At 40.9% G+C, this 14,727-nt stretch overlaps 2 protein-coding genes across 4 annotated transcripts in view; one reads left to right on the top strand and one right to left on the bottom strand.

Annotated features, from left to right (window-relative positions):
- Positions 1-14,727, bottom strand: part of LOC115041569 (solute carrier organic anion transporter family member 3A1-like) — a 52,611-nt gene that overhangs the window by 15,273 nt on the left and 22,611 nt on the right. Inside the window, exons 2-4 of one of the 3 annotated variants that reach the window (XM_029499117.1) lie at positions 9,962-10,227; positions 9,505-9,630; positions 3,297-3,756 (exon numbers count right to left, since the gene is read on the bottom strand). In XM_029499117.1, coding sequence (XP_029354977.1) covers positions 3,297-3,591 — 295 coding nt within the window. In that variant the 5' untranslated portion in view covers positions 3,592-3,756; positions 9,505-9,630; positions 9,962-10,227. Of the gene's footprint in view, positions 1-3,296; positions 3,757-7,115; positions 7,275-9,504; positions 9,631-9,961; positions 10,228-14,727 lie in introns of those variants that run through there. The other 2 variants (XM_029499118.1, XM_029499116.1) reach the window with 2 other exon arrangements.
- Positions 6,430-13,261, top strand: LOC115041577 (high choriolytic enzyme 1-like). The gene is made up of 2 exons (XM_029499126.1): positions 6,430-6,452; positions 12,493-13,261. The coding sequence occupies exons 1-2, from the start codon at positions 6,430-6,432 to the stop codon at positions 13,259-13,261; spliced, it is 792 nt and encodes a 263-aa protein (XP_029354986.1).

The raw sequence follows: 14,727 nt of genomic DNA, 5'->3' as shown, positions 1-14,727 counted from the left end.
ATTATCGCCATGATGGCTCATTTAACTAAAACTGAGAAAATACAGCAAACACTTGAATAAAGAAAATGAGGAGCTCAAAGATTATCAGTGAATGGGATGGGGGGTGGGGGTGGGGGTGGTTGTCTGAAACTTGGATGACAAAAACATAAAAGCAGATGATGTTAAAATTCTTAACAAAGTTGCCCTTGTGGCGACTGTGCCAGCTTCAAAGACATGAACATTGTGTACAGATGTGTATTTTAACTATTCACCTAAAGAGCTATAAAGGAAGAGGTATGGCACAAAGAAGACAATGGCTTCCCCCCCTTGAGCAGGGAGAGGGGGTGTACACCTGATACTACTGGACGAGAGGACTTGTCTGGCTTGTCTGGTTGCTAAATGTACCTACTAGCAAAGACTACAGCGTTACAGAGGTTTGGCACACTGGCTACAGTAAACGGGAAAGATGTGGGCCAGCTTTGCTCGCTGTTATCAGACAGCGAGTTCTGCTGTTGGACTCCCGTTTGAATCCTATTTATTTCAGCATCAAGATTCAGTTGCACAATTTCTCTTTTCTTATTTTGCAAAGCATGAAAATCACATCTTTTTACTACAGGTAATCTGGGTGTGAATGTTGGACTAAGGTGGGGTGATTGAGGACCATTTAGTCTTGGAACCAACAGATGTGCTGGTGTTGGGTGGTTTTTCGACAGGTTTGATATTATGACATACAAGTTGGATTAAGACGGGTTTCAATCAGGTTTGAATCAAAGTTTATGGTCATAAAACTAATGACCGAAGGAGACAAACACTGGAGGAGATGTGAGCCTTCAAATTTGTATGGCTAGAAAATTACTATGGATTCAAGTAAGGATGTACTGGGATATTTTTAAAAAAAGCATGAAATCCTGGTATACCTACGGTTACCTGAAAATTAAAAAAAACATCAATTGCTTGCTGCTAGTTCAGTCACGGAGCTCCAAACCTAAATATTTAACACTGTTAAATTGAAAAGGGAATTTCTGCCTATAAAATTGACAGGGTTTACTGGAAATCTACATTCAATGACTGAATGAACACTATACACAAAAAAATACATTATAATGCAAATTCAAAATACTGAAACCAGTGACAATAGTCTAAGATTTTTTTTTCTTCAAAACATAAAGTGATAATCAATAAATAAGAAAGGCAGAATTTTAGAAGATCAGCCAGGAACAAAAGCTGAACTGAAGAGTGAAGGTAAGGAAGAAAGAGGGTGTGTTTTTGAGATCAAAAGCAAAGTGGATTTGAGAAGAAGGAAAGATTATTTTGTACTCCAGCAATTTGTAGAAGAAAAGAGAGTAAAAAATTGGCTAGTAACAGTCTCTTGGATGAATGGAGCAGAATGCAAGGAGGGCGGAAATCACTCAAAACAACGTTTTTTACATTTTATAGTAAGCTTTATACATCTGCATACTCAGTCACTGACTCGAGATTATTTTGAAAAAACTAACTTCATACCATAGATATTATATTTCATTCAATGAAATTTTTTAGTAAAAAAAAAAAAACAAAACAAAACAAAACAGGAGAAGTGCACAGCTTTTGGAAAGATGTCAGAAATCTTTTGGTAATGCAAGAATGCATGAAGAGCAATGTATTTATGCAATGAATGAAGCAAGGTCTAACTACCCTTATTCCCAAGCATTCATTCATTCATCCATTCATCTTCAACCGCTTATCCGTTTCCAGGTCACGGAGCGTACTGGAGCCAATCCCAGCTCACACTGAGCAAGGACGGGGTCACCCTGGACAGGTCACCAGTCCATCACAGGGCCAACACACACAGAGACAGACAGAGACCAACAACCAGTCACACTCATACCTACAGAGTTTTGGATGGTAATTTTGAAATTGAACAGGTCAAGTCTATAAAAACACTACTACTGCTACTATAGCAATAGATGCAGGTGGTTTATGATAGTCACAAATACTGTCCATCCTGAATAAGTAGAATGGGGCTGAAGGCATAAACATTAATGGAAGTATGAAACATTATAGAAGTTAATTTGCAGATGACATTACATTATTTCTATGAGATGAAAATTAAATGTCCGCGGAATAAGACTCCATTAATCCTCCAAATAATTCTACAGTACAGCAGAAGCAACACTGGTTACTGACTGCCCTGCTCAGTTTGGAACATACTGATAAACGTTTGGGAGAACACCGATAAATGTAAAATGGTTTAGAGAGGGAGAAATATATTTAGAAGAATTTTCTCAAAAGTTTTTACGATGCCTTTTAACAAAACAACGACTGCTAAAACATTGAAACAGAGAAATCATACGCACACTCTCCTAGAGAAGAAGCAGTGAGGCTACAGGTGGCGGAGGAGGATTTATGGGGGAGATAAGAGAGTCATGTGAACATAGATGTGTGAAGAGCCAAAGCATATATATATATATATATATATATATAGTGGGGAACAAAGATTCATTCCTTAGTGTGTTCGGAGTGTGCTCTCAGACCCCGGGGTCTGTCCCCGGGGTCTGAACCACTCGCGCTGTTTGTTCAAATACTTGCTGTCCTTTGAATAAAACTGCAACCTCAAAAGACTCTGAGATCTTGAAACTTTGGAAGAACGCAACAGCCGATTTGGAAGATTGGAAGACCACGTTGAGCACCACTGTCAGGTCTTATCTGGCCCTCAGCTTGGCAGATGGGAGCCACAACAATATCAGTGGATAGAAGAATGAACTAAAGCTACTCACAAATCTGTAAAAGACAGTCTTTTAGGGTCATTTATTTTACAAGACTAAGACCTAACACTTTATTTCCTTTTCCATTTTATTTGCCTCTGTCTGCATTTGATACATGTTTAATTACTGGAATATGGCATGAATGTTTGCACTTTTTTTCTATTTTTCAATCTGAAGGTGGTGTTTGGTCCTGAGAGCTGTCTCTGAATCTGAAACGGTTTATGTCTGGTCCTTGCTTCAATAATTCCTGCTTTTATGTTGTTATGTTATGTTGCAACCACACGCCTTCAATATATTTATCACATCATCATTGTTTCCGTGGTGTCCCTGGTTTTTGAGTAAGCCTTGAACCATGGAGGAGCACTGCTGTACATCATGGCAGGGCTCGCCACAGAGCTTTTAGACAGCAGCGAGATGAGCTCCACTGCAAAAAGCTTTGGATTCAGTTAGTAACGGAGATGTTTTGGCTCAAGAGTCTGTGAAATGTCATGCTGAAAATAAATGAGTACCATTAATCCAGAGAGAACAATCAGCTATAATATCCTGATTATACAACAGCTCAGAGTGACTCACCTATATACAGTGAGGAGTCCTTCCTGTGGACATGGTCATCGATATAGGACACTCCCAGAGGCTGGACAGGTGTGGCTCCAATGCCCAGGAGAACCTGGGCTCCGATCAGCAGAAGGTACATCATGTTGGTGTTGGCTCGGTTGCCACATTTAAACCCAGAGTCTCGGTTTTCTGACCTGGAGATGTTAGAGCAGACATCCCTGCCATCTTCAGCGTGCCACGAATCTCCGGCCTCATACTCATACTGATGAGTCAGGAATTCCGGCAGGGCTGATAGCAGTGCCCCAAGCGCCATGACGATCCCACCGCAGCCAATCAGGCGGGGTCTGTGGGCCTTGGCGCCAAAGTAGCTGACAAACAGGATGAGGGCCAGGTTGCCGATTTCAAAGCTGCTGGCTATGACGCCCACATCGGCACTCTGGAGGTTGAAGCGTCTCTCCAGAGTAGTTAAAACACTTACCTGGCAGAAAGAGAGAGACAGAAAGAAAGCAATGTTATGAATTGCTTTCACAACTAGTATCCATTTATGACTTCCAAATACATCGTAGCCAACCCACTCCTGTTTCAAGTTTATAAAGCTGGTTATACATGCAGCAGTCTCCTATAATTATTCCCTTGGGAAGCATTCTTACGATTACGTTTTTTCTTATAATTGATCCCATTTTAATGTTTGTGTAAAATATTGAGGCATAGTATTTAGCCTCAGGTGGAAGCGCATTGGAAGTGCAGCCATCTGCCTCTCCCTCAGTGCCTGTGCCAACATCAGGAACCTGTTGATAACACACACAGGCTGTGATGCTCTGCAGGCGCTGGGGATAACGTTTCCATATTCTTCATCCCCCATACGCCTCAACTTTTTCCCAAAACAACCCTGAGGCAAGCCCAGTGACGGTCTGGGAGAAAGCTGTTTGTGACTTCAGGCAAGAAAGCTCATGCTGCTGTTCTAATTGTGCATCAGGGGCAACCCCAACAGGCTGCTTTCTTGACGCAAGTAAGTGACGGAGCGGCTCCTTACATCAAATGTGTGCTGGTTCATTTACAGGATCGATTTACAGGATTTACAGGATTTTCCAATTGTTCATCCACAGAAAAAGGTAAGTGTATAAGTCCCAAGAGTGCAAAAGCAATTCAAGTTAGAAAGGACAGTTTAACCATGACACACTGGAACCAAGTCTGTTCTGTATATGATTGTATTTATTTTATTTCTGTTATATTTAAATACTTTTCTACACTCTTGTGAAGACATTTTTATACATATTTAGTCTTGCACCTTTTATGCACGTTTTTTATATATAATTTGTTCTTGTTCTGTCTTGAATAATGTGTCAGGAACACCTGTGACACAAACAATTTCTCCCTCAGCGATCAATAAAGTAATTGTGATTCTGAAAACCAGTTGGATCACATATAAATTCTCTTACTTTTAAATTCTGTACTGCTTTTCCTGTTTGTCCTACCAGGCACAGTCAGACCATCTCTGTTTGGCTTTTTTTTTTTTTTTTTCATCAAGATGTAGGGCTGCACCTAATGATTGTTTTCAATGTTGATTGTTTGGTACATAAAATGCCAGAAAATCATTCAAATGCCTGCCACATTGTTCCCGAATACAAGATGATAGCTTGTATGGTTTTATCTTTTGAGAGCAAAAAAGCTATTGAAATGAAAACAAGCTAAAAGAGTTTACAAGAGAGTTTATGACTGTTTAATCAAAAAATTTGATGGCAAATAGTTCTTCAGATCAACTAATCACCCTAACCCTTATTTCAGCGCTTGTAGCTTATACAGTATATAACACTTTGTGCAACAACATGTCTAATTCATTATGGACCTTTTAAAGCACCTCTTGGATAAGGTGTTTTCTTCCAAAGGGATATTGTGACAGACTGTGTCTGGGTAAACAAACAATATTTAAATTTTGTTTATTTGTAATATATAAATACATGTTTTTATGAATCCTAAAAGAGAAATAATCAAAGACTAGGCCATCAGCATAGTCATGTGTGGGCTTGTCCTTGGCAGAACGCCACCAGAGGTGTCTCAATAACAGTAACAAAGCCTGACAACTGGCAGCCCCCTCCCCCCCCCCCCCTTCCTCCTTTTCCACTTTCCAAATAAGGATGAACAATCTGTTATTCACTTCTAAAATGGGAGGATGCCTGTCAGTGGTTTATATTTCCAACTGTGGAACACTAACCCAGTTCTGTCACCATGCGGCACACATGGGGGGACTGACGGACATGATGTTATCGTTGTTTGTAGTTATAATTAATCAACGCTTACTGAACACTGAGTTTGTGTCCACTACTCATGCTGAACTATGACAAAATTGTAATTCTGTGTTTCTTGATATTAGAAGCTCGGGGTGTGGGGGTTCAGAGGTCACAACATCTGGATGACCTTGTAGGGATTTATTCTTGCGGCCCTGACTGATTTCTGTATAGCCTGTGGAGAGGAGCAGCCTTTCAACATCTGGATTTACAGAAAATGCTAATTGTAACAGAGAACAAGCAAAAAAGAAAAAGCTGTGTATTTCAGGCTGATGAATTAAAATTTTGCTACCATGCTGACAATGATGACCTTCAGTTATTGTAGCTCTCTCCTGTGGCAAGGATTTTGTTTTTTTATTTCAATTTGCTTTCATTTATTTGTAAGGAAACAAAATGTGTCAACCACAAAGTGGCTGAATTACTGAGAGCACATCAAAGAAGATTAAAAACGCCATTTTTACACAAGAGAGAGTTGGTTGTAGTGTTTTTGTCGACAGAATGATTTGCTAAAGGTGCACTTTTGATTAGGGATGCTGCAAAAAAAAAAAAAAAAAAGGGAAAATGATGCATGTTGTGTTCAAATCAAAATCTGTATCCTGGAGATCAGCCCTTAGGGCTCATCATGCTGCTGTTTCCTTATTCCTAAAAACAACACCTGCATCAAAATAATCCACATCTCACAAATTCCAATTTTCAACTGGTATCACTCAAACTGTCTCCTTATCGGTTCTTATTTCACTGATCTTATATAAATACATAAATAATGAGGAAAGAAAAGAGGCAGTTGGAGGAAAGTTCTAACCCCCTCTTGAAGGTGTTGTGTAACTGACATCACTAACTTTCATTTCCATCCACTCATGAACGTCATGGACCTGCAATCATTTGCTGTGTCAACACATTTACAGTATCTATCTGTCCAGCCCGTTTTAATCTAACTAATAATCCCCAAACCATGCACAGTACGTTTTCAGATTTTTGTTTTACTGTACGTGCCCATTTGGCGAGATGACATCGACCTAACTGTATAATCCCCAACAGCGCAGTGTCGGTGCGACTGTCACGGTAGAAAAATGAACCCATCCTTCCTGAGGACATCACATAAACTGCTGTCGACTGTGTTGTGGTGATCACGTAATCTCCTATAGGCCTGAACCGTCCGGTGTCAAAGGCCTCCAGCTTTTAACTGGGGGATCTGGGTGCAGAGGGAACCGGCAGGTTACGTGGATCTTGATCGGTGTTTCGTAAGCTGCTCTCCGGCAGACCGTCCATATTAAACGCGTATGAAATTCTCCAGCAACAACGTGGAGCCTCCGGCCGCTGTGATGCGCTTTGTGTCATGCAGATGGTGCATAGGCCTGATGGATAGTACGCAGCAAGTCATCAGTCAGGGGGAGCGGAACGTGTCTTGGCCACCGGAGGATGTGATTGTTTTATTGTGATCATTGAGCGCAGTCGCTGCCTTTCTGTGGCCGTCTGAAGGGCGCTGCGTTAACCCCGTGTTACCTGAGATGTGCCGCGATACCGACCTTCCCTCAGACCCCCCCAAACTCACCAGATAGGCGCCCACGGTGCCCTGTGCCAGCATGAGCGCACATTCCGACACCAGGAAAATCTTGATGTTGGAAAAACAAGAGGTTTTCTTCTGGTTGTCATCCTGCTCCGGGTCGTCGGTGCTGCTCCGCTCGGTGCAGATCTGGCTTTTAACCTGCATCCTTCCGCCTCAGGCTCCGGTATGGTTGGACGGCGTGAAACGGAGCGGGTCCGGTCCGGCGGAGCGCATCGGCGGTTCTGATGACGAGCTGCACTGCAGGAGGAAGTGCGAGAGCCGCCGCCGAAAGCCCGCCTAGGCTGGAATCTGCAGCGGCAGTCCGTCCGTCAGCGACCTCTCTTCACCCCGGTCCGGCCGGCGCATGTCTGCTACATCATATCTAAATACGTAGTTAGTCGTATATGTGTGTGACGGCTTCTAAGACCCGACGCTGCTCCTCCACATCCGGGATGTTACATCTCCTCCCAGAACCTGCACCGACTGCTTCGGTTTCTGAGTCCGGTTCCGACCTGCAGCTCTGCAAACCGCAGGCTGTGTTGTGATGCTCCTCCCCCCGCAGACCAAAGCAGGACGCTGCTGTGGTCTCTCTCTCTCTCTCTCTCTCTCTGTGTTCCTCCCCCTCTCCTTCACTGTCTTCCTTCACATCCATCACCATCATCATCATCATCATCCTCTCTACCTGTGCACACACGGTCAGAGGTGCAGCATTTCGTCAGCAGACTCACTGACGTGGAGCCCCTGAACCACAAATGGTGACATAAAATGGCATGTCGCACTATTGGCCTTTTATTTCTTCGGTATCACCAGGCCTCGGTCCACTGTGTGTGTCACTGCAGTTGATGTCACAAGTGTAATAAATATCTGGAAGAGACTAAAAATAGCCACTCCTTGTGTTCAGGCTTCAACTTAATTCAACATCTGATTGCGTCGTATTTTCCTGACTGCGTAGAATCTCAGTGGCTGATTTACTGTCACTTTTTTTTTATTTTGTGCAGAATAAACACAAACAAAGCTCAGTAAAAGTGCGTTTTTTTACCATCTACTATCGACATGGTCTATACCTGTGAAGCGTCTAGGAGAAAACAGCAGACGGGGCGAATATAAAGCAGCAGAATTCAAACATTTCATTTAATAAAACATCTAAAAGTAAAACTCATATCAGCAGGGGGTCCTGGAGATGAAATCAAGCGCCCTGTGGTTTAATTTTTCAGTTTCAGACGCAGTGCATCGGGCCGTTTAAGAGAACACATGAAGCACTAACATATTCTGGTTGTAATTCTCAAATAACAGGCTTCAAGCCGCACCACACTGCACACCAGCTACATCCCTGTGCATGCCAGTGTTATGTTTAGTTACCATAATAGTGGCTTTATCTGAGGTAATCTGTCTTCGCGCTTGACTGAAGTGCACTCAGCTGGCTTCAGGATGGTTAAAAATTCAACAGTTGCCACACAAGAACTCTATTACACACATCAGCGGCCCACAGTGTTGTACTGCTGTAGCTGTTCTACATGAAAACATTCACTATTAAGTAGGATTGTGTCAAATGCTCAGGGACCACTAAAGTCTACACTATATCTATTTCATGTTTTCTAATGTGCGTTTGTGCTGTGGTATTTTGATACGTATTATTGTGGCAGTTATGTCCTTCTGCTTATCTTTATGAAATCATTGTTGATTAAACAGTAGTATGGATGTAGAATGACACATTCGACATTAGCATAACATTGTTTTCATTTCTTTTCTCTCTTTTTTTTTTTTTACAAATAGTCCTGTCAGCCATTGGGTACAAAATCTCCCAGGAAAGTGAAGTCTTGATTTTTGGCACAAAGGAAATTGATCCGTCACTTTGGGACATCACGAGAAGTAAGAATTCAACACCTCACTGATGCCAACATTTAAAAAGTGCTGTACTTGTTTTTCTACAGCACCGTAAGTACCCAGGGTGCCAGCCATGTCATTTGTGCTTGAGCTGTGATTGAAGAGAAGAAGGGAGGCACAGTAAACATGCATGGTGAAAGGAATTCAATTAGGTCTAAGGAGACATTCGATTGTCTAGCCAATGGGCAGGTACAGAGAACAGTTTAACTAGGGTAATGCTGTCCCTTGGGTGCCATAGGCTCTCACATGCTCAGGCCCCTTGCCACATCTATTCCATATCTTTCAAATGTGCTAATCAGATCAACATTAGATCAATAAAAATAAACAGGATCCCATGTCTAACCAAAGTCATGCTGAGGATCTTCCATGACTTTTTTTCTAAATTAAATTAAAACCATTAAGCTGTCATGCCTGCAGGAAGGACACAGCTAGCACAACACTTCTGTCCAAATGAATGCACTGATTGTTCTTTTTCATTTCCAAGAAAGTAAATAAAAAAATAAATAATAACTTAGCTGGTCTTGGTGCATTGCAAGCCACCAGTCAAGTGGATGTAATGCCATGGAAACGTAGTGCCTTCTGGAAATCTGAGATGAATGCAGCAGGATAGCTGAATTACAAGGGCTCCCATGTGTATCTGGAATTTTACATAAAATTTTATGTACATTTAATAGATATTTTAATCTCATGCTGTTGTTCGTTTGAATGTTTTTAGATTTACTTTGAGTCCTCACACCAATTGATCCTTATCTTTTTTTCTTTTTTTTTTTTGGTTTTCATTATGTGTGTGTCAGGTATCTGACTGACAAAAAGTTTAACTACTCCGAGGTTTGTCATGCAGAATAAATGAAAATGGCAGCAGAGTGGCAGAGCAGAGACAGCAGTAAAAAAGAAAAAAAAACAAAAACGGTGAAAATCCTACATCAAGACCGTGAAATGAGAGAGCACTGAGTGCCAAGGTCACTTACCCCTCACTCTGCAGCTTTTGGCTGTACAGTATTCTTCAGACCATTCAGGCCCAATTCAGTAGCATCTGAAGCAAGGCAATCTATCAGACAAACTGTGGACTCAGCAGGAAGAGCATCCATTTTTCATGGAGTCATTCAGAGCCGCCAGCTGATTTAAGATCAACCACAGGGCCTGCTGATGCAGTGCAGGACAACTGATGACATTATTTTAGGATGCCTCTTAATCACAAGGTCCAGAGAGGGAACAATGCATTTATGCATTTATCCTGTAATAAAACAAAGTCAACAATCAGCACAAATGTTTTAATGATTTTAGTTTATTCTTAAAGCTAAATGCTATGAAACTGCTTATACTGCTTCGATTCATACTCACACTCCAGAGTTTTTTTATTTTGTTAGCACACAAAATATGTTGAAAACTGCATTGCTATCATTAATCTTCTCCCAAAAGTTGTCAAACATTTTTATAAAACAATGGATCTACAGGAACAGCCACTGCAATTTTCAGGCAATGACACAAAAACCACATAATGCTGTGCTAAAAATGAATCTGAACATCCCTTCTGCCTCCTCAGTATTTCATCTTAAATACATGAAAAATAAAAAAAAAAATCTAAATCAGAGAGAAACTACATCAATACTTTCAAAGAGAATGAGATATTCATCCTTCAAAGTCTTCTGGCCTCAAAGCACATTTACCATGACTTTTCATGAGGCCTTTAGGACATAACCAGACACAGGCTTGTTTTGTAAATACATCCTATGAAATTGAACAATTTGAGAATCCTTTGACAGAATGAGCGTGACAGTGACCTTCATGCTGTCAGCTGCCTGTCATTTTGTTGACAAAGAGACTTGAGGTCTTTCTACTCCTGACCTTATGATACATCTCGATAATGCATAGCAACATTAAAATGACTGATGGGAGATTTAAGATTTGATATTTGGCTTCCAGTAAGAACTAAGATGCAAATAAATAAATAAATAAATAAATAAATAAATAAGGCTGGTAGATTTCACTGAGAGCAGAGGGCTGTACAACAGCTGCCTGTGTGCAGAATCTTTCTTTTAAACTGTAATGCTCAAATGTGTTATGACAAACAACCACACCCTGTTGATCAATGCACCAACAGGTTTGACATGTCAAGAAAACAAATTTGAAGATGCAAGTGATAAATATTTTCCTTGAGCAAGTTTATATAAAACCAATATACCTTAAGGGAAGACAAATATATGATACTACTACTATTATTACTGCTCATATCTGTATTAATATCCTAGTTATGATCAGATTTTTGGACTCTCCTGGTTACAGGGAAAAAAAACCACCTCTTGAAAAGTACCAAATGAGACCGAGAGACCTGGAAATGCCATGTGGAGGACGCCACTTCCAACCAAAATCATTTGCAGAAACAGCTTATCTAGATAATAATTCATGTTTATGTTTAAGTTTTGTTTTTTAAACAACGCCATTCAGGCTCTTATTTTAACTATTGGGTGATTCAGCAATGTCTCATTATGTGTTATTATTATTATTACGATTATGAAAGCTTTGAACTGATGGGTGATGGAGTAAGGCAACAAATCTGTGATTAAATTTCAAAAACAGTCAAACAGGCTGCAGGTTTCAATAATGGATGATGAATGAAAACTAGCCGTTGTGTAATATCAGTCAGGTTATATCTTAGAAAGTTAGTGGGGATGAATCCTATTGAGTATCAACTCTCATGTATAACCATCACATTTCAGTAACAGAGCTGAGCATCTGAATTTAATGTATATATATGAAGGTACAGAGTGTTCTTTCCAATAGAAATGTAGAAAGATGTAACATTTCAGTGAAATGAAATACATGTTTTTTCACCTTTACCCTTAGTGTTTTTACTAATTGCGTTAATTGCTCTGATGCTAAATAGAAAATCTGAATGTGGTGATCAAGAACTTCTTTTTATTATTTTAAAAAGATGTGGTGAAATTAGAATCAATTTTAATGTCTTGTCTGGTTGTAGCACAGTCTGGATGATGTTCTGTGTTTTTAAAGTAGAAAAGGTGAAAATTGGGACAAACTATCCCAACATTGTAGCAAAAAATCCTGGCAAATATCTATATTTTGTCTGTATCTGTTAAGAGTTCAAAGCATATTCATCTTATCTTTCATAGAAATATCAGCAAGAGGGGACAAATGAATAAATTTCTGTTAAATTTAATTGTGGTTCTTCTCAGATAATATGGGGTCTTATTGGTTGAAGACTGTACAAAGTATATAAACATATGAAGCAGTGTTCATCCATCTAATGATCAGAGATAACAAAACATGTTGAAACAGGAGGTTTGTCTGTGGGGTCCTCCCTTCACAGGTTTATTTAGGCCTTGCAGTGTAGACCCCAGCCCATAATCCTCCTGCAGACACACCTGCAGAGGAGAGTATAAAAACCCTGGACTGCACTGAGTCAAACATCAAGCTTCCAGCAGTCTCTCCACAGAAGCTCCACAGCCTCCACACTGACCCTGAAGATGACTCCCTCTGTCAGCCTGCTGCTGCTGCTCCTGCTTGGCCTCTCTCAGGCTCAGCCTATCGAGGAGGCATATGACCAAGAAGAAGTCCCAGACTCTATGGACATCAGCACCAGAATTCTGACCACCAACAATGCCACCGATGAGTTCCTGGTGGAAGGAGACCTGCTGGCTCCCACAAACAGAAACGCCATGACGTGCTGGTCTCAGAGCTGCCTGTGGAAGAAAGGCTCCAACGGCATGGTGACGATCCCATACGTTATGAGCAGTCAGTTCAGCAGCTGGGAGAGTCAGAAGATCGAACGGGCCATGAAGTCTTTCCACAGCAGAACCTGCATCCGTTTCGTCCCCTATAGCAACCAGCGTGACTACATCAGTGTGGAGAACAAAGGCGGATGTTTCTCCGCTCTGGGCAGACAGGGAGGCAGACAGGTGCTCTCTCTCAACAAGCAGGGCTGCATCTACCACGGCATCGTCCAGCACGAGTTCAACCACGCTCTGGGCTTCCAGCACGAGCAAACCAGGAGCGACCGCGACTCCTACGTCAGGATCAACTGGGAGAACATCGAGCCATCCATGGCCTACAACTTCCAAAAGGCGAACACCAACAACCTCAACACTCCCTACGACTACTCCTCCATCATGCACTATGGAAGAACCGCCTTCTCCATCGCGTACGGGAAGGAAACCATCACCCCCATCCCCAACCCCAATGTCCAGATTGGCCAGAGGCAGGGCATGTCCCGCTGGGACATTACCAGGATCAACAAGCTCTATGGCTGCTAACTGCAATGATCATGCCAAATGAAAGAAATTCATCATGTGCTGTGTTTTTTTTCATATGAATTAAATGTTATTAAATCTATGGAGCCAATAGTAAAGATTACTGTCCCTTTTAGTTCATTCTATCAAATGGTTAGATAACAAAATATATGATGCCCAATCTGCCTAAAATATCTCTAATAAAACTAATGCAACATTATTGATGTATAATTGTTTCTTGTGTGTAAGCCTTATCTGTAATAAATTCCATGCCCTCATATCATAACAAACATGCAATCGCGAGGCAATGTGACGATTTACTCAATAACTGATTAATATCAGCAAAGCCACAGAAGCAAAAACTAATTTCACTGTAACATCAAGGGACTGAAAGACCTTATAGAAATAGTTCTCAATATGGAACAAGGAAATTGATTCACTTCCTCTTAGGTAGGTCTAAGTCAACTATCAAATTTAGAAATATGGTCACAATCAGCTCACCGAAATGAAATTTTTGACCTTTTGGAGATAAAATGCTATCATTTCAGCATTTTATCCAATTAGTCATTTGTTTGAGATTGGAATAACAATTTATTAATTATGGTTGGAAACCTATTTATGATGAAATGATGACATTTGACCATCAAATTCTTCTCAGTTTATTCTTTGGTCCAAATTGACATTGTTGCGAAATTGTGATTCTTTCCCCATTTATTTTATAGCACTATACTAAAATTGGTAAAATAGCTTTTTACACAATCAGTTACTCTCATTATTGAATTATGACAAGAGTAGACGAGTTTTAAAATTCTCAGATTTATTAAATCAAAAAGCTTTTAAAATATGACATTGCCATCAGAGCTCAGAACTAACACTCGGTATTTACTTGAACAAGCTTTGTCAGGGATAAAGCCTTGAGTCTTCACAATTGTGATGTGATAAACTCTGAAAACCTGGATTTGGGGATTGACCCAGCAGATTCTCTCCATCTCTGTTTTTATGGGAACTTTGTTGGAGAAACATTTTCACGTCTTTTCAGGGATACTGAATTGTTTCATGTCTAGGCTCAGGCACTCAGGGACACCCAGAGTTTTGCCTCCAAGCCAGACCTGCAATGTTTTAGTGTACAATTTGGGTCATTGTTCTGTTGGAAGTCCAACCTTGGGTCCGGTCTGACACCTTGGGAAATCTGGACCAGGTTTTTTCTTAACATTATCTCAGTCCGTTTATCTGTTGAGCTTTCCATTAAACCTGATGAATCTTCCTGCCCCTGCCACTGAAAACTACAGCCCCAGAATGATGCATCCACCATCATGATTCACCACTGGGGTCAGTATCTGCAAAGTGTTAACTGATACGTAGTTTCCTGCAGATATGTTGTTCAGCAGTTAAGCCAACTGTTTCTTCCTAAGGGGGGGAGCCCTTAGGAAGTAGAAAATATTTCGGGTCCCGCCCCACTCTCTGCCGCGGCTATAAAAAATATAAAAACC

This window comes from Echeneis naucrates, chromosome 3, assembly GCF_900963305.1.
Source record: "Echeneis naucrates chromosome 3, fEcheNa1.1, whole genome shotgun sequence".
Classification (NCBI taxonomy): Eukaryota; Metazoa; Chordata; class Actinopteri; order Carangiformes; family Echeneidae; genus Echeneis; species Echeneis naucrates.
Note: the sequence above shows the minus strand (reverse complement) of the source record. Positions and strands in the feature narration are given on the sequence as shown.

Excerpts from the sequence above, each read along its gene's own strand:
- LOC115041577 (XM_029499126.1), top strand. The coding sequence starts at position 6,430 with ATGGACCTGCAATCATTTGCTGT. Across the intron at positions 6,453-12,492 it reads GACCTGCAATCATTTGCTGT|CCTGCTGCTGCTGCTCCTGC; the intron begins GTCAACACATTT and ends TCCCTCTGTCAG.